Here is a 24096-nt window from a genome sequence, read left to right as displayed (position 1 = left end):
ATGGAATTGATATGTACAATAACCTGGCCTCTTTGTTGCGCACGAATCGTTTGTTGCCGTGATAGGCATGAAACATGCTTGGTTCTGGCTCCTGGAGTCGGTTAATGGCTGCAAATTTAGCCTGAAATTGATACATTTCTCTAAGGACGTTTCCTGTGTTTGCCATGAATGATGCATTGTAGCGCCCCTTTTGTAATCACAGATACTGAATATGAATCTGTTTTTGTGTGTGTGTGTGTGCACAATGCGCAGAGCTGAATCATGACATCATGCAAAAGTTTAAGGAGCTGATGGGATAACATTTCATTGGAATTGTACCTCATACAAACGTGACAGACAAAATGGATTGATTTGAAGTAGTAGTCCCCTGCTAAAATCAGAATATGTTCTGTCTTCTTAGTCATCAGTGGTAACAAAGTGGACATCTTTGGCTTTCAAACTGTCAGGCGGCCAAAACATAGTGGACAAAGCAAACTTTATAGATCAAACAATTCATTCTTTAATCAAGAAAATAGCCTGTCGATTAATTGATAATACCAATGATCGTTTATTGCTGCCCTAATAATATCAGTGGTCAAATAACCTGGCGTCCTAATTACTCACATGGCCAGTTGCAAGTCTTTAACCCCATATATTATCTATTTTAGTTTCTTGTGTTAGTCATTATGAAAGATGCTTTCTCATTCACCTCTGCAAATACATCTTAGCGCCACCGTGCCCGGGTTGGCTCAGTGGGTAGAGCAGGCGCACATATACATAGAGGTTTGTTCCTCAACACAGAAGGTCCAGGGTTCGAGTCCAACCTGTAATGATTTCCTGCATGTCTTCCCCCCCTCTCTATCCCCTTTCTCACCTAGCTGTCCTGTCCATTAAAGGTGGAAAAAGCCCCCAAAAAATAATACTAATAAAAAAGTGTCACAGAGGCTCTGGGAGCTGGTGATCGTTAGTTGCAGGACCAATTTCCACAAGTCCTCAAACTGTTGTAGTGGAGTGAAATCAGGAGTGAATGCCCCTTACCTGCTGGTACCATGAGTGAAGATGAAGTATTGCAGTAAGGGAGCCCATTCATTCATTCATACCCAAAGTTAGTTTGGCTTTTGCAGCTGTTTTGAATTTCGGACCACAGGCGAGAGATCCTTGAACTTTCCTCCTGCCAGCCTCTTTACTTGAAGGTATCTGCAGAATTGGGGGTGGCAGTAGTTCAGTCCGTAGGGACTTGGGTTGGGAACCGGAGGGTCGATGGTTCAAGTCCCAGTACGGACCACAGTACAGAGTGTGGATTGGTAGCTGGAGAGATGCCAGTTCACCTCCTGGGCACTGCCAGGTGCTCTTGAGCAAGGCACTGTATCCCCCCAACCGCTCAGGGCGCTGGTCCAGCACTGTCAGCCCCCTCACTCTGACATCTCTCCATTTGTGCATGAATAGGTCCTGAGTGTGTGTGTGTGTGTGTGTGTGTGTATTTCATGCCAGTGTGTAGTGATTTCTAACAATCAGTGTAAATTGTAATTTCCCCACTGGGGATCAATAAACAGTATAAATTATTTATTAATTATTTATTTTATTTAGAAGAGTGACATGACACTGTCATGAAGGTGTCATAAACATTATGAACAAGTCATAAACCTTTATGACATAACGCTTCTGTAAGTGCCATTCGGTTTTTGTCATGACAAGTTAGAGTTCATGTCTCATGACAGTGTCATGTCACTCTTATGTAGATACCTTCAAGTAAAGAATTTTTTTTTTTTCTATCTCCCATGTGTGTATTCCTGTACGTGTTTGTTCCCTCACTTCACTTCTGCCTTGCCGTTGCCTATTTGTTGACTTCCTGTCGAACAGCAGCTCCCTCCCTCCCTCCCTCCCTCCCTCCTTCCTCTTCCTCCCTTTCTGTTGCTGTCCCTGTTGTCCGCCGTGCCCCCACCTCTCGTCTTCCCCCTTGTTCTTTAATCCCACCCTCCTCGGGCCTGTTCGGATGTCATCTGGTCTCTTATGTAAGAGGCATGGGAGGGGAATGGCTTTGGTGCTGGGCTGCCATGCGCCTGACCAGCCGCCGTAGTCTTGCTCTCCCTCATGTGTTGTGGTGGCACCGGAGTGTTTTCGCCATTAGCCGGCTGGACCGAAAAAGAGAGTGAGAGAGCGATAGAGAGAGACAGTGAGGGACTGATGGTACATGGGGATTCCAGTGCCCCTTTGCACAGGTAAGCGGAGCTCTAGTTTGTACATTTTTAGGATTTTTCGGAGGTGGAATGATTGTAGTTTTTCCACTGGTGGCATTCACCAGGTGGCGAAAGCATAGAAGCATTAACAGCTCTTCAAATAGTCGTTGTTGCCATTGGTGATGCAGCAGGCAGAAACTGAGAGTGACTCAGTGATCGAGATGTACAACTTCACCGATGCGTCCTGAAATGTAGCAGACAGTGTGTGTTTGATCAGAGCTGAATGAAGCTGACTGGCTGTATTAAGTCACCCTTGCAGAGATTTAAGTTGTTTCAAGATGCAGTGTGGATGTAAGGGATAGTATTTCAAAAAACTGCCTTCTTAGTCAAAAGTCATTTTATTTCGAAAGCCCCAAATCACAAACTCGATTAATCTGCTGATGCTTTTCATGTTAAATAGATTAATTGCGCTGTCTAAAAATGTTTAAAAAACAAAAATGTTGTCCAAGTTGACGTGTTTTAAATGTCTTTTTATATCTAACCAACTGTCCAAAACTCAAAGATGTTCGGTTGTTAATGATATAAAACGGAGAAAAGCAGCAAATCCTCACACTGGAAAAGCTGCAACCAGAGAATGGATGGTGTTTGTGCTAAGACAAATGAATAAAACAATTATTTAAATAGTTAGTTTCCTATCCATCAACTAATTAATCAACAAACAAATAGTTTCAGCTCTGTGTCACCCCCTCTAGCCTACTGTCAGACCCTGAGTTTGGATCAACTCCCTTTTAGCCTGTGTGGGAAACAATATTTTGATGGCAGCTGCTGCTCGCCACCATCATCACAACATCTCCGTTGTGGATTGAACGGTTTCCGGTAACACAACCTGATTGTCTAAAGGTGTCCAAAAGTGTGTACGTCAGAGCTCTTCCACTATAAGCCATTAATCTCACAGTGAAGGTGATTTTCAGACACTCTGGCCTGCCTTGTCTGGTCTTTGCGAGGCTCAGCTGCATGCACACACACACACACACACACACACACACACACACACACACACACACACACACACACACACACACACACACACACACACACACACACACACAGAACAGGTGTTGAGGTATCAATTAGCAGTTTGTTGTTGTTATTTTCACTGAGGCTTGAGATGCTGTTGGGACCCATTTTGTATGGCATTTGAATAGTCTTGTGCCAAAGGTTGAAAGGCAAAACTGTCGACTAGGGAAGCAAATTACATTTTTGGTTCACATACTTTGTATTCAGCCAGTTTCTTTTTTACCGCCACAGCAGGATCTACAGATTAACAGAGAGTCAGCTGCCAGACTTGCTGTTGGAGCCACCGATCAGACAGATCAGTGTTCAGCTGGAGGTATTTTCCCACCGTGCTGATGCCCAACAGAAGCCATTCACTCAGATGATCATTACCAGCGGTGTGGTTATGAAAGGGAAGACCATTTGCGGTGTTGACAGATGGCTCTCTTGTCATCTCCATGTAATTGGTTTTGTCATATGTGAATCTGTGTCTGTAGGGTGTAGTCGTAGTAAATTAATAAATGGTAACCCTGAGCATAGTGAAAGGAAATCAATTTAATTGTGACAGATTATATTTTTTGAGACATGTTTAGGGCTTCAACCAGTATTTCATTATTGATCAGTAAAATATTGAAGAACACCGGCCACAGGTTTGTGGCGCCTAATGTGATGTCTTATACAACTATGCAAAAATATTTAATTTCTAAGTATACATTCAGGTTTTCCCTCAGTGTATTGCAGGCCTGGTGGCCCACCGGGCCTAAGTTGCCCCCCACCAGGCCTAAGCCACTGGGAATTATTTTTTTTAAATCTAGTTTTAAGATATATTAGATATATAAGACATATTTTCAAATCTCCAGTTAGCTTTTAGCACTGACTTAATGTTGGGCCCTATGGAATCTATCTTTTAGCTTTTATAGCTTTTAATTCTCAATTTGGTGATTCCTTCGACAGTCCTGTTATCACAGACACTATTGGGCTCTACATTAATGTTGCTGTGAGTTTAAATTGGCTTTTTTTGCTAGATGATTTACTATTTATAGGACTAACCAAAATTGTCTACAATGTGGTAATCATTTTGTGTTGTATAGTGGAGGAGCCCTGCCTCAGCTGAAAGAAAGAGAGCCTCTGCTAACTCAGTAGACTACTACCTTTAGTGTAATTGAGTGGGCCGATGGTTTAAACCGTCATCTTGTAACTACATTGTTTGTGTCGCAGCGATTAATCAGCAGCGCGTTGCAATGTCTGGGGAAAAAGGAAAACTTTGTTGTGAGTTAGGAAAGTAGGGCACTTTGGCTAACCAAATTTCCAGGGGGAAACCAAGGAAACTAGAAAGAAGGAACAGTCACTACTTATCACAAATATGTCATTGGTGCCATGCCTGTAGCATACTACATGCTGTGCGTGCGTGCGTGCGTTCATGTGTGAGAGACTGTTCCTTCTTTCTATTTTCCTTGGGGAACACCCTGCTTGTAGGGTCCAGATATGGGTCTGGAAGAGAAGGATTTAGAAATTTCTTGGTCCTGGTACATTTGAGAGTTGTCTTATTCTGATGTTAGTCACTGATAACATATTGTTTTATGAAAAAGCCTAGGGAGTGAAGGCAAGATGATGTAAATATGCACAAATCACCCTGAAAATAGGACAAAAAGACTTTCAACTGCTTATTAATCACACTTGTCAGTCTTGATTATTATCTTCCTCCTCTTACAGTCGTATCACATCAACACCCTGATGATCTCTAAGCACAGATGGACACCATGCCACTCTGCTGTCATTAATCACTGTTAAAACTGCTGTGTACTGTACATGATGATGGACGATCAGCTGGGCAGCCTCGATGGCTTGTAAAAGGCTTTCACTGTCTACTAGGGCTCTCCATATCCTCAGGCAGCTGTGTCCGTGTGTGTGTGTCCGTGTGTGTGTACTCTGTTATATACGAGGCCTGCTGGACATTCTGTACGGCTGCCTGTGTGACTTTGACGGAGCATTAGAGATGCAGCCAGCGCAGAGTACGGCCTGCAGCATCGCATTCACGTCTTATTACATAACCCTTTCTGCTGGAGTTCTGATTCATTTCTTCTCAGGCCTTCATGTCATCCAGCTGAGTTAGTGTGGACTGGACCAGGACATCCGTGTTAATCATTAGATAATATAGACCTTTTTAATGATCCCCAGTGGGGAAATTCGGTTGTTGCAGCAGTACAACAAAAACACCATACATAAACAGATAAGTATAGAAAGTAACATAAATAAATAATAAGAGGTGCATAAACTAAAATGGAATAAAATAACTGAGAATTTGGAGACACATGACGTGATAAAGTGACAATGGTGTGATTAATAGCAGCAGAGTCTTAATATAATAGAATATATTTCAAGGGTCAACGAAACATGTTCACATTCTATAATATGGTGTATTATAAAATAGTGATGGAACATGAGACATAGTATACGGTGCAGTAGTTTTATAGTATATGCTCATGCTAAAATGCTAATTGTCACGTCCACATGTGAAGTTGTAATAGTTGTGGTAAAGTTTTCAAAGCGTGATGAGCATCACAGTGTGTCTCGGCTGATCTATCAGCAGATGGCTCTTTGGCGGCTGAAAACTAATCTTCACTTTTTATTTTTCGATGCGTCTCCTCATGGGTGTGGTTCAGAAAAGTAGTTTAGCAGTAGTTGGCAGTGAAAAGTGTGACTTCCGCTGCGGCATGTGTTTTGTTGTCTGTCTGTTAGAATTTTTTTTTAAAGATGTAATCAGGAGCAAACACACAGCAGTGGACCTTTCCTCAGCTTCCTCCCACTATGGCCTCGCAGCCACAGCTCTATTGTGTGTGTGTGTGTGTGTGTCCGTGTGTGTGTGTCCGTGTGTGTCCGTGTCCGTTGGCTGGTTTTGTGGTTTGTGTACTGTAACCAGGTCTGACCTGAAGCCTAAGTAGTCTCCCATGCTGGGGAAATGAGGCTATGGCTGCACAGGTTTGTTGCGAGACTAATAAAATGCTGGAGGAAGGTAGACTGACACAGAGCTAAAATGTTAGTTTTTGCTTTCTTGAGCTCACTACCAAAAAAATGGCTGTGGAGCTGCATGATAATGGCTAAAAATGTGTATTTGGGCAGCAATGTTGAGCAACAAGAAACTGATCATTTTCACAACTTTTAATTTGCATTCCCATGGAGCCCCAAAAATAAAGTGAGATTATAAAATAATTTCATGAATTGAAACTTAAACTCAAAGGGGGGGGGGGGGGCACTGACAAAACCACTGGCATAAAAAGTGTCATTACGAAAATGGCAATATGAATTGATGAATGTTATTTTGAAATCAAAATGTCTTTTAATAAAAAAATAACCCAAAATGAAACCCCTCTTGTCATCAAAATAAAAATGATGACATTTAATTTTTACATTTTATAGTAATGAATAGAGTTTTAGTAATTTATCAACTAATTTCACAATTTATTTTGTCATGATTTGTTTAATATTGAACACTTTGGGCCTCCATACTGTACATGCAGAAGGTCCTAAGTCGACAGTCTCAAGTTATTGAAACTTGAAGCAACTTTGCCAATGGAGTTCCTTTTAACAAGACTCAAGTTCCAAGGATAAACATTTGTTTTTACATGAATACTGCCTGATTTATAGGTATTAAATATCCTAAAATTGATATTCAGAAATCCACATCAGTTGAAGCCCACTTTCAGTTCTGTAAAACTGTCAATACAATAACTGTGGTTTACAACCTCCCCTCAGTGAACTGAGCGCTCTCTAAACACATGTCTAATGCCAGAGTGTTAACCACTCTCTACCCCCCACCCCCCCCCACCCCTTTGTGTGTTTCTCCTAGCAGGGCTATGTCCTCGGCAGCCACCACATCTCCATCTGTGGACAAAGTGGACGGATTTTCACGGAAGTCTGTCAGGAAGGCCAAGCAGAAGCGGTCGCAGAGTTCGTCCCAGTTCCGCTCTCAGGGCAAACCCATCGAGCTCACGCCCCTGCCACTGCTCAAGGGTAAGAGGGGAGAGGGGGGGGTGTGTGTGTGTGTGTGTGCTTGAGTCCAAGTCAAGTCTCAAGCCATCTGATCTGTCCCTAACACTGCATTGTTAAATCTTATGAATTCAGAGCATGTCCTGTAGCTACCATCCATACGTACAGTATCAAAATCAGTTTTAATTACTAATGTTAACTATCATTTTAGTGATCAATAATTAGCCTGTGTCTATGTTATCTCCTTACATATACCTACGCTCTCCGTCTCTGCTAGATTGGGAATGATTGAGATTTCTCTTGGTTGTCTTTGAAGACTTAGGAATCATTCTTTGGGTTTAAACAAGCCTTAGCTGCTTGAGGTCCCGACCCTCAGGTTGGGAACCACTGACCTAGAACTCGATTGATTACAACAGATTTCCCACACCTTTTATTTTGTGGTGCATGTTTTTGTGATGCTTTATTATTATGGACTGGAGATGGCAGCTACCTTCTGACATGATACTTACTGTATTGTCTCTGAGGAACACCAGTGTGTTACTAAGCAGTGGAGTGTATTCACGTGTACACGGCACACTGCAGGTCAAAGGGAATTGGGCGATGTGTGGTATGCCCTTGGGTGTGGTAATACACAATGAGACACCCCATTCACGTTTCACACCGCAGTGGTGTGGTTTGTTGGTGACAGCAGGAATGCTGCCACACAGAAACCAGACCGATCCGTCACCTGTCAAGAGCTTTAATGGAAAAGCACTTCCTGGCTCCCTCTACGGCGGGGCTTATAATCAGGACAGGAAGGGAACTCTGAGCTCTCTCTGTGTTTATAAGGTTAAAGTGTGTGTATTTGGGCGTGTGTGTGTGTGTGTGTGTCTAAGTTCACGCTGCACTTACACTTGCTGCCCTTATGTAAACATCTACATGATACAAGCACACATAGCACACCTGACCTCCACCCTCATACACACACTTAAGCCCAATTTATAGTCCTGCGTTAAATCTAGGCCGTAGGTGCACGCCGTAGCCTGACGTGCACCTCTCAAAAAAATGTAACTGCACGTCACGGCAACGCAGACCGTAACTGTGATTGGTCCGCTCGGCCGTGGCTTGGTAGCGACTCATTTCCTGGTTCTCCTTCTCCATCAACAACATGAAATCAAGGAGAGGGTTAAGTTCTCCTGCTCCAGATGTTCCACCGTGGTCAGAAAGAACAGGGGAGACACTTTGTTTAATTTAAATTGCATTGCATTGCAATTACCTCTTTACAACTTTGGCAAGCTTTGCACAGAAAGTGTGGCATATTTTCTCCATGCTTGCTTTTTGACTCGCTAGATGATTTCTTTTTTCACGGTGTTGGATGATTCTTTATCTTGTCATCTAAGATTGACAGTTTTTTTACAACAACAAATGTGTAGTCACGTGTTAGTATGCTGACAATCACACTCTTTTCTCTTTAAATTGATGAACAAATGGTAGATGTGAATGGTGATTCAGATGTCTGGAACCAGGTTTAACCTGTTACCTCGTGACTCAAGTGATTTCTCATTCGTTCAAACTTGATTTTTGTTTTTTGGGAGAAGTGACAGCCTTGAGCTTAATTTATGGTAGCCGCGGCGTCAAACATCTGTATGATTCTTCATGTACAGACCACAGGGAGTCAAACATCTGTATGATTCTTCATGTCAGACCACAGGGAGTCAAACATCTGGATGATTCTTCATGTACAGACCACAGGGAGTCAAACATCTGGATGATTCTTCATGTACAGACCACAGGGAGTCAAACATCTGTATGATTCTTCATGTACAGACCACAGAGAGTCAAACATCTGTATGATTCTTCATGTACAGACCACAGAGAGTCAAACATCTGGATGATTCTTCATGTACAGACCACAGAGAGTCAAACATCTGTATGATTCTTCATGTACAGACCACAGGGAGTCAAACATCTGTATGATTCTTCATGTACAGACCACAGGAAGTCAAACATCTGTATGATTCTTCATGTACAGACCACAGGGAGTCAAACATCTGTATGATTCTTCATGTACAGACCACAGGGAGTCAAACATCTGTATGATTCTTCATGTACAGACCACAGAGAGTCAAACATCTGTATGATTCTTCATGTACAGACCACAGGAAGTCAAACATCTGTATGATTCTTCATGTACAGACCACAGGGAGTCAAACATCTGTATGATTCTTCATGTACAGACCACAGGGAGTCAAACATCTGTATGATTCTTCATGTACAGACCACAGGGAGTCAAACATCTGTATGATTCTTCATGTACAGACCACAGAGAGTCAAACATCTGTATGATTCTTCATGTACAGACCACAGGGAGTCAAACATCTGGATGATTCTTCATGTACAGACCACAGAGAGTCAAACATCTGGATGATTCTTCATGTACAGACCACAGGGAGTCAAACAGCCTTAAATACGTGTTCAGAGAGAGACACCACTCTGGGAGAAGAAGAAATCTTTTGCTGGAGAGAGTGGAAAATCATGAGAGATGGTTTTGTTAAAGCTAAAAAAAAACGGCCTCATGTAAAGAGTTCTTCACAGTGTTACAGGCAGACACATTTAGATTTGGAGATAAACAACAGTCATGCTAATGATTAGGAGAGATAAATGTAATGTTTGGTGGTACGTCGGTGTTTGTCATGGATGGGTTTACTACTGTTGCCAGGCAGCCTGCTTTCCTTTACTTCCTCTCTCTTCTTCTCTACTTCTTCTTGCTCATTCACAGATTATTTAGTTTGTACGCCCTGCAGAGAACAATGCGTTCAGCATAAACGTCTCCGTGCTCCATGCTCCAGCATGCTCGTAGCGCGCGCACCATCTACGGCACGGTGTCGCGCTCAAGTATACCCAACGCTTTAGTATTTCTGTATTTTCAAAAGCTGTGATTTGGTTGGGAATTTGAATAGCAAACAGTTGAATACCTCCAATTTAAGTGGAAACTATATCAAAATAAGCACTTTGATTAACTGCAGCTCTACCAACAATTTGTTTAATGTATTGTCGCCATCTGAGTAGTATTCACTACAGTATTATTATTATTGTGTATTTGTACAATGAGCACAGTGCGATATTTCTAACCAGACAGAATGTACTTTGAGGTTTTTGTCATAGTCTAAGTTTGTCTTTCATTTATTTATCTGTGGCTCAGTGACTGAGCCGGCACATGGTCAGCCTTTTTTCAGCACTTCCCTGCTTCAGTTTCACATGTTTACTTCACATTCACACAGATCCAAACATTTCTCACCTCCTCAGTACAGTCCCAGTCTGCTGCTTCTGACCGACTTGAGTCGCTTCAGGAGGTGCGTCACTTACAACAGAGTCAGGCTGTCCTGAATTAGAAACGCAGTCGGACACATCCCGGATAACAGATTTCATTGCTCGGTGTTATTCCCTGTCTGCTGCTTCCGTACTGTATTCTGTTTCTGCAGAGACATACTGTACGTTATGAAGAAAAACAGTTAACTGCGCTTTTAAGGCACGGCATCAGCGGTGTTTAGTTTTGTGTGAGGCTAGTTTTGCATTGCCAGACCTAGTCCACACAGCATTCTGGGAAGGGAGAAAAATGTGCTCTGGTTTATTGGCATTTCTTTAAACCAATCACAATCATCCTGGGCGGTGCTAAGCACCAGACGGAGCCACTGTGCCTCTGCTAAATAGTCTCAGGAAGGAACTTGTTTTGGTGGAACATGTGTACGTTCAAAAGTTGTTTTAGTCGTGCAACAGATTGGACAGATAGTCTAGCTAGCTGTCTGGATTTACCCTGCAGAGATCTGAGGAGCAGTTAACCATAGTCCTCACAAATCCACCAGAGGTTAGAACACCAACACAAAGACAGAGGAAGGGGACATCAGGCTGAAAATGAGGGACAGAACAGAACAATCCTGGAACTGAAACGTCGTGGATATAGACTAGTGTGAGGCTGGTGCTAAGCCTCTGTATGGAGTGTGGCTGCTGCTGGAGGGTCTGTGTAGAGCAGATATTAAGGTTCTCCCATTATTTCAAACTATATGCTCGTGCTGAGAGTTTCAGTTGGTGGCGTCTGCAGCTTGGTTCCCAGACTTTGAGGAGAGAAGTTTTGGTATGATGCGGTATTACCACTATGCTGTGGCTGGGTATTGTTTGACATTTTTTGTGTTTTGTATTTTTATTTTGTGCTTCTGCCTCGAAAGAAATAAGTTCCCAAATTGCTGAACTATTCCTTTAAACTGTGACAAAAACCTCAGAACAACAACTGTGGCGGCAGTAAAGGAGTCACAGTGAAAAGTTGTATTAGTGTGGGATTATGAGCAGTTACAAGCTGTCTGATGGTCAGAAGTGAGCAGAAACAGCTTCAGCATGCAGTTGTTGAAATGTAAGCATGAAGCAACAATTCACAAAAGTGAATATGAACCGGGTTTTTCTTTTTCTTGAAGAAGCAAACATCAAGAACACCAAGAAGCAACACAACCTATTTTAGACCAGGTGCAGGCACGGTGAGAGCTGGTATATAAAGAGTTTGACTGAGTTTGTAAAGGAGCTCAAGTGTCTCATTTATTTCCCAGGATTTGGCTCCCAGGATACCTTCTATCTGCTCACATGACCACTCTAACCTCTGAGCCTCCCTCCCACTCCCATATATGTCTGCGTTTAAACCAAGTGGAAGAACAACGCTTAAGTTCCCCTCTTCCACTTGTCTGTTGTGAACTTTAAGCCAGATAAACAGCAGACTCTCTGTGACAAATGGCAAAAGCCCTGTGGTGAACCACCGACCATTAAAATGAAATAGGTAAATGAAATCAACCCATGTGGGTGCTGACCTAAGAGGACCATAAGCCATGTGTGGCCTTTAGGTACGCCATAACACTAACTGCCTTTTGCTTCTAGTGCTCTTCTACCTCTAATCTGTCAGCATTATATAACTGACAGGGAGATGTGTATCAGGCAGCGCTGTATTGTGTTGTTAACTGGCTGGCAGTCTCTGAGGTCGCCTCAAGGGGACGTCTGCGGACCGTTACCGGAGCGAATGTACGTTTTAACCGGCTACACCAGCTGCGCACACACGGCGTAGGATTGTGTGAGTCACAGGCGAAACGCTGAGCTTCTGCTTTTGGGAAAAACCGAAACTCTCAAAATAAAAACTGCCAATACGCTCATTCGCAGTCATTAAGTCGTTTCCTGTATATCTGTAGTTTATTTTAAAAGTAATGACACTTTATGATCCATTTCTGTGTCAAAAAGGGCCGCACTCACCTCGCGTAAAATACATAAATAAAAGACTGTCCTATTTTTACGCTTGTAGAGCGGATCTCCGCGGAGCATACGCACCACTACGCTGCTCTCTGCTCGGTGTCTCCAGTTCCATTGATTATAGTGAAAGCGTAGCGTTGGGTGGTCCGCTGCACATACGTGCAATGTAGCCGGCCCGTAAAGTTAAAATGAATCGAACTTTTAAGGCGAGGAACGAGAAGCGAATTGCCTGTATGTGTGGAAAACTCTTTTTTCACTTTATCTCGCGCATCCATTTTAGTTTTTTGGTTTTTAAATATATAGCATAATTATATAATTTAGTCATTCCCCCAAAACAATGGTAGGGGAAACAACATATATATATATATATATTTCAGTTTTTTTTCAAGATCATTTCTACAGTTTCTGCTATTTGTAATGCTTCCTTTTTCTTGTCATTTTAGATGAAAGATTCTTGGTTGTTGTACAGTTTCTCTTTTTTATGTCTCCCATTCCTTTTGAAGTTCTCCTGCCGTCTATAGATTGCTGCATGATTTTTTTCAGGACTGTTTGTTTTATAAGAAAGAGAAGGGGATACAATAGGTATTTTCTTTTATTTCTAGGACACTTTAACTTCCCCTGTTTTTGTAAAAAGGATTTCCTGTTTGCCTGCCTTCTATTCATTTTTAAATACCCATAGAGGATGTTATCTCTTAGCATGGCAGTGGGGATGTGATTTTAGGCCATACCTCAACAAAAACAAACCTGTTCTCCTGCTTGTCCTTCACCTCACCTTTTCTTGATGTGATGCATACTTGCATATTTCTTTCTAATGAAGGAAGCTGCTTTGCTGTGTTACTTACCCTCCGTTTGCGTAATCACTCGGCGTTTGCCTCCCGCCTTGAGGTACACATGTAGCTACGCAGCAGCAGAGGTGGGCGTTGATCTGGACAACTGTACACGGCGCTGTCGGTTTAACAGACTGCAAAAGTACATCATCAAGTTGCACACATCCCAATGGTGACGCACGCACGTCAGTTTCACTTCATACCGAAAGCAACGCCCCAGGTTCAACAGACAGTGGCTCACCTCTGAATTTGATTTCTAATGATTCACAGGACCAATACCTACAAGACATGGCCCAGGATGCACCTTTAACTATACTTTACGGTATTTAGTGACTTGAGGCTGCCTCAGACAAACTCTCAGATTGCAGACGTGTGATTTGGTTTAGCTATGAGTTTTTTTTTCTCCATCCTGCCAGTCAGCTCTCTCTACAAGTCTTGCATGAAAGCTTACTACATGAAAGACTGTAACCTTGCAGTACAGTCAATCCAAGGGACTCTGAAGTCATGCATGAGAGTAGTGAACATGCTCGAACAAGCTAGTCAGTGCCCTATGCGTTAACACCATTGGTTTGGTGTTGTGTCTGAAACCACCAACCTGTTCATAATATCCAACGAGACCCTCAGAGGTTTGGCAGGAGTGCGTGTTTGTTGTGTTATAGAGCAAAACCATAACTCAAATGTACTGTACGTGATCTTTCTTGACAGAGCTGGCATTCTGTCACAAGCTTTAGCAGTACGTCTTTTAGTTTAAATTTCCATCTGCAGCGAAGTAACGACCACATGTCAGTCAGGGTCACGGTGCACAAAATCCTTGTTTCAGTACATGTTTTGGTTTGTGGTTAGGGTGTGGTTTTGGTTTTGTTAGCTTGTACTTTTTGTTTTGTTTATACTGGCCATACTAGCCAAAATGTACATGTGAAGCAACATTATAGCAAGCACTTTGAAACCCTTTAATCGATGCATTCCATTTATGCATTTGCTAATGGTTTAGCATTTTTGGACAACGTTGGTAGCTATTTTCCACAGACATTTTTCGTCTGATCTGTCACTTTTTGTCCAGTGTAGCTGTATATCACTGGGAAACCCCAATATAGAGGTTATCGATAATTGAGACTTTCCAGCTCTGGTTTGTAATTTGGGTTGGCCATAATGACGACACTTACTTACTGTATATGAGCTATACATCCAAAGGCTAACCCAACTAGCAAAGTTTAGCCAACAGACACGTCTGTATTGTACTTCTAGAATTCCCTTTCTGTACATATGCTCATTTTGGCTAATTTGACAGTAATGTTCTGGTTCACTGACTGCAGAACCAAAGGAAGTGGATTATGGAACCAAACATGCTGAACCAAATTGCTGAGGACAAACTGATAGACCTCTACTGTCTACCGTGTATAAAACTGGAGGATACTGGTTTGTATCCAGTACATGGAAGGGGAACTCTGAATATGAATGATGCTGTTCTCACCTCCCTCAATAACTACTGGCAAACTGCCCTTGAGCAAGGCCTTTAATCTCCCAGCACAAGGCTCAGGTTGTACTACACAGCTCCCAAGTAGGACTGTATACAACTTTATGAATGTGAAGCAAAAACAAACAGCATGGACAACCTCAGCCAGAGTCTCCTGAATCAATAAAGGTTAAATTAAAAAGCTGAAAAAGGGGAAATTGGAAGCATTACCTCTTCTTCTTGCCTGGATTTTTTTAATGATTTGTGTGCTGCTGTTACTCGAGCATGTGTACTGTGAAAAGTTTTCTCCAAAGTAATGAACATTTATAAGAGAGAGGGCAGGAATGGAAGGAAAAGCGAGAGAGGTGAAGAGGCTGGCGGGAAACCTGGAGGAAGGATTAGGAGTCCTTTAATGTTCAGCGGTAGAGGAAGGAAAGGAAGAGGAGGGGAGGGAGATGGTTCCTGTCAGGCAAACAAATTCTACTCCTCCTCTGTTTTGGGAATCTGTCCATACCATCCTTCTTCCATTCCCTTTCTCCTCTCTTAACATGCAACATGCAAATCGGCAGCATTGAACCATTTCAAGTTACACGTCATGATGTCAAGATACTACAAGAATCCAAACGTCTTGCAAAATAATTCCTCTTCGTGTTAGATTTAATCCTGGATGTGCCTGGAACTCTCCATTCAAGAGGAAAAAAATGTGGTAAAACCTTTCAGTCAACATGCAGTGTTTCTTTATTTGTTCACATATATTTAGTTTTGATAAAGCTCTAACTTATTACTGTGATTTGAATAATCAGTGCTGACATTTTTAAATGTAAAAACGATGGTTACGATAGAAACAAAGTAAATAAAAAGTTCTAGCAAGCTAAACTCCCTTAAGGCTCTGACACTCCAACCTGACGGCCGACTGTCGGCAGAAAAGCCAGTCGGACTGATCAGCCTCCCCGAGTTGGTCCAAAAAGTACCTCGGAACACACTGAAGAGACGCTGACTTGAGCGTATGTTCTGCGCGTGCGTGAGACGTAATACGTCTCCATAACAGCAGATGGCGCTAATCTGTATTGTCACCCAAAAAATGAAAACCGGCAGCTGATTGGACGAACGCGTCACATGGGTCTGTCTTCTCCTGAATTTCAAAGCCAGAACATAATGGTGGCTCATTCGGAATATGATCTTGTATTTTACGAAAATAGTTAACCGAAACGTGTTTCTGAAAACATTTGAAGAGAGAAATAGGCCATGCAGCTGCTGAATCTTCATTTCAGATCAACAAAGGTCAGTTTGAAAGATTTTCGTCAGATTTTGAGAGGCGTCCGTCACACTCATCCTGCTCATCATTTCCGGGTTAGCTCTCCACCAATCAGATTGGTCATTGAGTCCGACTGCCCACTGGCCAATTCAACAAGTCAAATCGGCCCAAATGAAGGCTGACGGCTCCTCAGACTGACGTCAGCACGGAACACACCGAACAGACTCGGGTCCCCGTGACAGGCGTAAGTGTTCATTACAAGATATGGCCATGAGAAATTTGGTGATCATTGATTGTTGTTTAGGTACATTAAACCACATTAAGCCTTTTTCACGTTAATGACAGGCAGTGTTGTGAACAGAGAGCGTGCAGCCAGCGCAGCAGCAGAGCGGCTGTGTCTGTGTGTGTGTGTGTGTCTGTGTGTGTCTGTGTCTGCCCTGTGGGGAGAGAGATTGTTGTGGATTTTTTGACATCTGTCGCTCAAGAATTATGTGTTATGGACTTTTTTTTAAAACTAAATTGAGCTTGAGGTTTTCAAAAAAAGTGGTGGGTACAAAATGACTCATGACGAAATCTGGTAGGTACGCGTACCCACTGTCTCCACCGAAATCGACGCCTATGATTGCAATATATCGCAGAATATAGCAATATGTTCGCAATAATATCGTATCGTGACATAAGTATCGTGATGATATGGTATCGTGAGGCCTCTGAGTCCCACCCCTAGTGCTAACGCAGATACTGGTGTCGGTCACGCGGCCCTTGCCTTCCACGTCGCAGTTGTTCCTTGAGAGTCTCTCTCTTATGAGCTCAGTTTCAGCCTTGTGTGCATGACGGGCAATTGCAACTAATCGCCAGCCTTTTAAAGTTCTTTTTTAATTCTTTATTTGGCTCAACATAGCTCAACTTCCATTTTCATCATTCATCATTTTTCTGAAGTCCCCCAACTTTAAGGCTGCTATACTAATGATAAATAGATTTTTATAAGCATACATAAAACTAAAATGTACCAAGGAAAGAACTACCCCGGTCGAAGCATAGCTGAACTCATATCTGCCTTTCCCCAAACTAAAGACGTACACAAAACCATCTGAGTAAGTAATCCAACATTTGTTCAAAGTTGAAAAAGTTACCACCAGCCAATTTCTGTTTTACACTTGCCTGTTAGGTCTGTCTGGTAAACTGAAAGGGTCAATTTGTAGTCCATCAAAGTCCGTGTGAGGAAAGTATGAAGATTTGTTAGTGAAAATCAGGTTACCTCTCCTCCTCTTCCTCCTCCTCCCGTGACTGGAGTGGTTTCCTCCTCCCAGCTGTCCTGAAGGTTTCCCCCTCTCCTTCCCCACTGCTGTTAGCTGCTGTGACGTCCACAATCGACCCCTTCCTATCACAGACGCTGTGGCATAAATGAGCGAAAAAACCTGACAAACAGCCTGTTGTTGCGAGCACATCTCTGATTTTACAGCAGCAACCCGGGCTGATGTGGCCCAAATCCATTTTTTCAACCTGAATTAGGTTCCTCTCACGTCTCCGTCTCACGTCCACCTCGGGTAGGAGAACTGATCTGTCTCCGAACCTCTCTGGGCAGCAGCCTTTAAAAAAATAAATAAATGGAGAGGAGCAGAAAATAGAAATAAGAGACTGAGATGTACAATGCTGCGCAGCCCGCCCCTGCCTCTCTCTCTCTCGCTCTCTCTGTGGCTTCCTCTGCTCTCCGTTTGGCCAATGAAGCCCACGGACACGCTGCCTCGTCCCCCTCCAGGGGAAACCTGATCCACGAGGTGTCTCTTTACATTTTTCCAGCCCCACTCGCTACAAACAAGACACAAGAAGGAGCGTGCGTCCACCAAACTTCTGTTGTCCACATGTTTGGCTCAAATCAGCTCACACCGCAACGTTCATGACTTTTGTTTTCTACTGTTGTTGCCCAACAGGGAAAGGAGACCTGAATAAGTGAGTGACAGTATTCATGAATGTGTATGGTGTGTGTGGGTGGGGGGGCGCTTTGAGTGTTAAAGTTAGCCTCTGCTGTCAAGGGCTGTCGCTGCTACCAGCCGCGTGTGTGAGGAAAGTTAGACTTAAAATGGACTGGGAATGGTAACAGAAGACGAGTGTTTTTACCGGCTGAGAGGAGAATGGAACGTTCCCAAGTGGAATGAGTACATTTTACATTTCGGATTGTATGAGGAGGAAGGTGTTTGTGTTGATGTTCTGCGAGGGTGGATTCATTCTGTGAATGGGTTTCCAACCTGTTCTGAATGGGGAAACGATTCCAAAGGAGAACCAAGAGTTTGGTAAGTTTGAAAGTGAAGTTTGGACCTGCTGAGCTTCCATCTGCTTTGCTGTTAAGCACGTGCCAATACACGAGTATAGCGTTTATGACAAAGGGTTGAAACGGCTGATTCTTTTCATTATCAATTATGGTTTTTGATTAATTGTTAAGTCTATAAAACATCCAAAACAGCCTTGTCACATTACCCACAGCTCAAGGTTGGACTTGATAATGTCTTGTTTTGTTCAGCCAAAAGTCTAAAACTCAAATAAATTAATTTACAATGATATAAAAACAGAGACGTACAGATTTGAATGCTGGAACCAGACAGTGTTTGACATATTTGCTTGACAACCCCTATTATAAAAGTTGTTGTTTTTGTTCACTAATCAATCCATCGACTAATCAGCTCAACTCTCTTTTATTCCTTAAATAATATACCTGTAGCAGGATTCAACAGGACCTTTAATCAGTGAGCAAAATGTAAAGTGAGAAATGACAAATTGATTATAGGATGAAGGAATTCTTATCACTTTAAATAGACAATTTGGGTTGTTAGTGCTGATAAGATACCTGAGATTTGGTACGGACACCTAAACAATACATTATCAATACCCCTTTTCTACAAAACCCTTATTTTCATTAAAGAAAAAAAGCCTACTCAAATGTTCTATGAACATTCTGAAATTGGCAACATTCTGATTTTCAGTGAGTAATCTATTAGTAACTAGCAGGGCACGCCCTATCTCACAATGTTAATGCAGTGTCCATTTTTCCAGTTTTCCATTTTCTTGCGGTTATGATCTTCCGACACCACATGAATGCAGCATAGATGCACTCTCACATTAAACGAAAGTGAAAAACATTTTGTCTATCCTTCCCGTCATTCAGATCTGCTCTAAAATGTGATGGGTTCTTATGGCACATGCGACACCCTTCCACCACGTTTCTTAAAAATCAGGCCAGAGGTTTTTCCGTAATCTTTCTGACAAACTGACAAACAAATGGACAAACCGAATCGAGAACATAACCTCCAGAGGCAGAGGTAACTAATCAAAGAGTACAAATCTGGCCTTGAACTGTGGCACTTGATAGTTTTTGATACTGAAAAGTCGGAACCAAAAACGCAACAGTAGGTATTAAGGTTCATAATCGGTGAAATCTAAGCAAAACCAATCCTAATCCAATACAACGTGTGGAGATTAGCAGTTACTGATTAGAGATCGACCGATGCTGGTTTTTCGAGGCCAATACCAGTCAGTAGTTAATACAACCGATAACCGATATTTAGAACCAATATTACAGTAAAATGAAAATCTTTAAGTCAAAATTAAGATTTTGGAATGTTACAAAATCTAACACAAAACTTTGTTTAGATGCTTTGAGCAATTATTTAATAACTGAGAAACTTTCAACATAATACACAGTAGAAGATAGTGAGATAGTGTTGTGGGGGGGCATGAAGTCCGACTCCGTGGTGAGTCAAACCAAAGCAGAGGGACAGATACAGAGCTGTAGCAGAGCCAAAGTAGACCACTTTTTAATTCATTAACTGATTCATTAACCGCTATTGAGCCAGGGCCGATAATCGGTTTATCCCTAGTACTGATGGAGACACGTCTTCTGTCTCGGCGCTTGTGTTAAGGCCCTGACACACCGAGCCGATAATCGGCCGTCTGACAGTCTGGCGAGGTCGGTGACTCGAGTCTGTTTGGTGTGTTCCGTGCTGGCGTCTGTCGGAGGAGCAGTCGGCCTTCATTTTGGCCGACCTGACTTGCTGGCTCGGAGGGCGGGCAGTCAGACTCAATGACCAATCTGATTGGTGGAGTGCTAACCCGGAAATGACGAGCGTGACTAAGCCTCTCAAAATCGGACAAATCTTTTAAACTGACCTTTGTCGATCTGAAATGAAGACAGATTCAACAACTGCACGGCCTATTTCTCTCTTCAAATGTTTCCAGAAACATGTTTCGGTGAACTATTTTAGTCCAATATGAGATCATATTTTGAACAAGCAGCCATTATGCCCGGTTGAAAAATGTGGGAGCAGCCAGACCCACGTGACGCATTTGTCCAATCAGCTGCCGGTTTTAATTTTTTTGGGCAACAATACAGATTAGCGCTGCCTGCTGTTATGGAGACGTATTACACGCTCAAGTCGGCGTCTCTTCCGTGTGTTCTGAGGAACTTTTTGGACCTCGGGGAGTCGACTGATCAGTCCGACTGCCTTTTCTGCCAACGGTTGGCTATTGGTGTGTCAGGGGCTTTAGGGAAATGCAGCAGCCGAGGTGAAGGACAGCTACCCCCTGTGTTGAGTTTGATTCGTCTGGTGGAATCTCTGCTATGGTTGAGTCCTGTGAGCGACCCGGCCCTCTCACCTGGACCGGTGAACGCTGTCTTTGTGTGAACCGTCCCAGACGATCGTTCCTGCTGCTGCCGCTTTAGAGAGCAGCGTTTTTTGTTTTTTTTTAACGTTTCAGATTTTGAGCTGATGCTCTCGAAACAGCATTGTACTCGAGGAAATGTTTGAGGTGACACATCAGCTGTCGGGGGGGAGGGGGGGGTTCAAACCTAACATAACCTGTCAGTTATGTGAGGGCCTGTGCCAAACAACACTGCCCTGCCCCTGTGGGTACTGATGTCATGGAGTAGAAGCACATTAAACATTGGAATGAATGGATTAGTTAGGAAGAAGAGTTAAGAAGTTAAAAATCTTTAGACCTGCACTGATGTTAAGGTTATTTTAAGTCCTGTCTTTTTTTTCTTAATACTTCAACCTGACAAAACTATAGCAAGCTCCTCAGGATCTTTAATGTGTGTGTCCATCCATGTTGAAATAATGTTAATATCAGTGCTGAAACGGGTCTATTAGTCCATTCATTAATGTGTTGATGGACAGAAAATAAATTGACTTTTTTAATAATTGATTCAGCAGTTTCAAGGAATTCATCAAATAAAAACGGCACTAAGCTTCTGTATCTTAAGTGTGAGGATTTTCAGGTTTTCTACATCATTTTAAACCGTTACACTTGCCAATCATTTTCTCAGTTACTCTTTGGTCTGTAAAATGGCAGAAAATAGAGAAAAATGCCCGAATTCAAATTGCATGTTCCGTCTGACTGAAAATCCCAAACCCCAAGATGTTACTACCATAGAAGAAAAACAGGAACATATTAACCTTTTTTAGAGGCTGCAACCAGCAAATGTTTGGCTAAATGATTTAATACTAAGGCTGCACGATATGAGGAAAAGCTGCGATGTGCGATAACATTGTTTAATATTGCGATGACGATATGACTTGCGATAAATATTCAAATGTGAATGTTAGCTATACTGTTCCCATGTCTTAGTGCTTTAATAGGTTCTTTGCGAACCTAAACATTGAATAGCCTATTCCCACTGAATAAAGAAATCAAATAGATAATTTTTGACATGCTTTTATTGAACAAATTACACATAAATGAGGCATTATAACTATAAGAAATTAACATTCGACGAAAATCTTTTAAACTGACCTTTTGTTGATCTGAAATGAAGACAGATTCAGCAACTCCACGGCCTATTTCTCTCTTAAAATGTTTTCAGAAACACGTTTCGGTGAACTATTTTAGTCCAATATGAGATCGTATTCTGAATGAGACGCCATGACAGTCTGGCTGTGAATTTCCCAAGGGGGTAAGCTTCTCCTCGGACCGCGAACCTCCTATGGCGCCATTTTAATGCTACAAAGCGATCACCTCCCGTTAGCATCCCATTGACTGCCATTCATTTTGACGTCACTTTGACAGAGAATAACTTTACATCTGAAGCGTTTAAAGACTCTATTTGTCCATTGTTTATTTCTAAAGAAACACGACAATGTATAAAAGGCTCCATTACCTTGTATCTCACGTTATGGCTCTGTAGCAGACGTTTTTATAAAAATAGGCTAACGATTGTGTCATAACCACGAGACTTACTGTCTCATAGTAGAGAAATTACCGTATAGTACAGGAGAAGCTCTCAGGCAGTTTGGACTTACATTAGCTGTTTAAGTGTAATTACTAATGTTAACTAGCATTTTAGTGATCAATAATTAGCCTGTGTCCAGGCTCACGTTGCTCACAGCACATTTACGTCGTCTCTCTCAGTTGGAGGCTGCTCAGTAACGCTCAGCACTCACCGGAAAAGTGCTTCTAATATCCTTCACTGGTCTCCGTCCAGTGCAACGGGATCTGTTGGTCCATTCTTATATACAGTCTATGGTCCAGAGCAACGGGATCTGTTGGTCCATTCTTATATACAGTCTATGGTCCAGAGCAACGGGATCTGTTGGTCCACTCTTATATACAGTCTATGGTCCAGAGCAACGGGATCTGTTGGTCCATTCTTATATACAGTCTATGGTCCAGAGCAACGGGATCTGTTGGTCCACTCTTATATACAGTCTATGGAATTTCCGGAGAAAAAAGAACCACGTGACGCGTTCGTCCAATCAGCTGCCGGTTTTCATTTTCTGTGAAATAATCAGACTGTTAATGGAAACAATACAGAGCAGCGCCGCCTGCTGCTATGGAGACGTATTACGCTTCACGTCGTCTCAGTGTGTAAACTGTTTTCCCTTATTCATCGTGTCAGGCTGTCTGTTGCGATGTGTTCATCGCGCTAGTTCATATCGCGATGACGATGAAAATTCGATGTATCGTTCAGCCCTATTTAATAGGTTATCAAAGCTGTTTCCTATTAATTTTCTTTTAATTGATTAATCAAATAATCCTGTCAACTCTAGAATAGAGTAACCAAAGCACAGGGGATTGCTACTATTAACTGCAACTTGCTGATGTAGTGTAAAGTTAATAGAACCCTGTAAATATGCATTGTGTTTCCGATCAAACAGCTGCATAATTAGCAACTATTTCAAAATGATGTGTCTTCTTGTTTATCCACCAACGCAACATGCATCATTAGCATTTACAGCTCAAGTAGGAATAGAAACCGGCATACTGGAAGGCTTGGTGATGTTTTTGAGTAATGTTTACTCATTGAACTGCAAAGGAAATCTAACCCCTAACCCTGCTGAGTGTTAACAGCAGACTCCTGCAATCTCGACTGATTCTAAGAAGAGAAAGACATAAGGTACTGCCGTTGGGTTTTAGAATTTGAGGGCATTTATCGAAAGTGTTCTTTGGTTAAGGGTTACTGCTTTTAAAAGTGCTCCAGGACACGCTTTGAGGATTGCTTCACATTTTCCCTGACTGAGCATTGTAACAACTTCAGATACACTTTTAAATACATTTTTACACAGAAAAGAGAGCTATGAATTTTAGGAAGCGATTTTGAATGGCCAGTATGAGCAGAAGGAATGGTTACAGCAAGACATGTCATGCAGTTTGAAGGGCTGCTCGATTATGGGAAAAAAACGTAATCACAATTGTTTAGTCAATATTGAAATCATTGACTTTTGGAAAGAGATTGCATTTATTGAACTTAAAAAACAGTGAAACAAATCAACAGTGGAAACACCTGGGCGCCTTTGTAGATCACCTGGTAGAGCGCGCGCCCATATACAGCGGCCGCAGGTTCGGTTCCGACCTGCGGCCCTTTGCTGCATGTCATTCCTCTTCTCTCTGTCCCTTTTCGTGTCTAAAGCTGTCCTGTCCTGAAAATGCCAAATAATATACAAAATAATCTTTTTTAAAAAAAAACAGTAAAAACACCTTGAACTGTGAAATGTAATACTTTTCCCAATGAACTTTTAGAACTCCCCTACAGAACACAAGATAAAATAACTTGCAAATTTACTTGCAAATTGTCATGGGCAAAGTAATAGTTTTTTTCCCAATTACATTGTTTTTGTG

At 42.2% G+C, this 24096-nt stretch overlaps 1 protein-coding gene and 1 long non-coding RNA gene across 8 annotated transcripts in view; both read left to right on the top strand.

Annotated features, from left to right (window-relative positions):
* ppp2r5eb (protein phosphatase 2, regulatory subunit B', epsilon) overlaps positions 1–24096 on the top strand; it is a 62848-nt gene that overhangs the window by 2777 nt on the left and 35975 nt on the right. For 2 of the 7 annotated variants that reach the window (XM_031280314.2, XM_031280310.2), the window contains exon 2: positions 7057–7220. In XM_031280314.2, coding sequence (XP_031136174.1) covers positions 7064–7220 — 157 coding nt within the window. In that variant the 5' untranslated portion in view covers positions 7057–7063. Of the gene's footprint in view, positions 1–1998; positions 2199–7056; positions 7221–17774; positions 17941–24096 lie in introns of those variants that run through there. The other 5 variants (XM_031280313.2, XM_031280312.2, XM_035994696.1 and 2 more) reach the window with 4 other exon arrangements.
* On the top strand, positions 11353–19736 carry LOC118493741. The gene is made up of 3 exons (XR_004895715.1): positions 11353–12591; positions 17111–17118; positions 19725–19736. It is a non-coding gene; the product is annotated as an uncharacterized LOC118493741 (long non-coding RNA).

Source organism: Sander lucioperca, chromosome 18 (assembly GCF_008315115.2).
Source record: "Sander lucioperca isolate FBNREF2018 chromosome 18, SLUC_FBN_1.2, whole genome shotgun sequence".
NCBI classification, from domain to species: domain Eukaryota; kingdom Metazoa; phylum Chordata; class Actinopteri; order Perciformes; family Percidae; genus Sander; species Sander lucioperca.
Note: the sequence above shows the minus strand (reverse complement) of the source record. Positions and strands in the feature narration are given on the sequence as shown.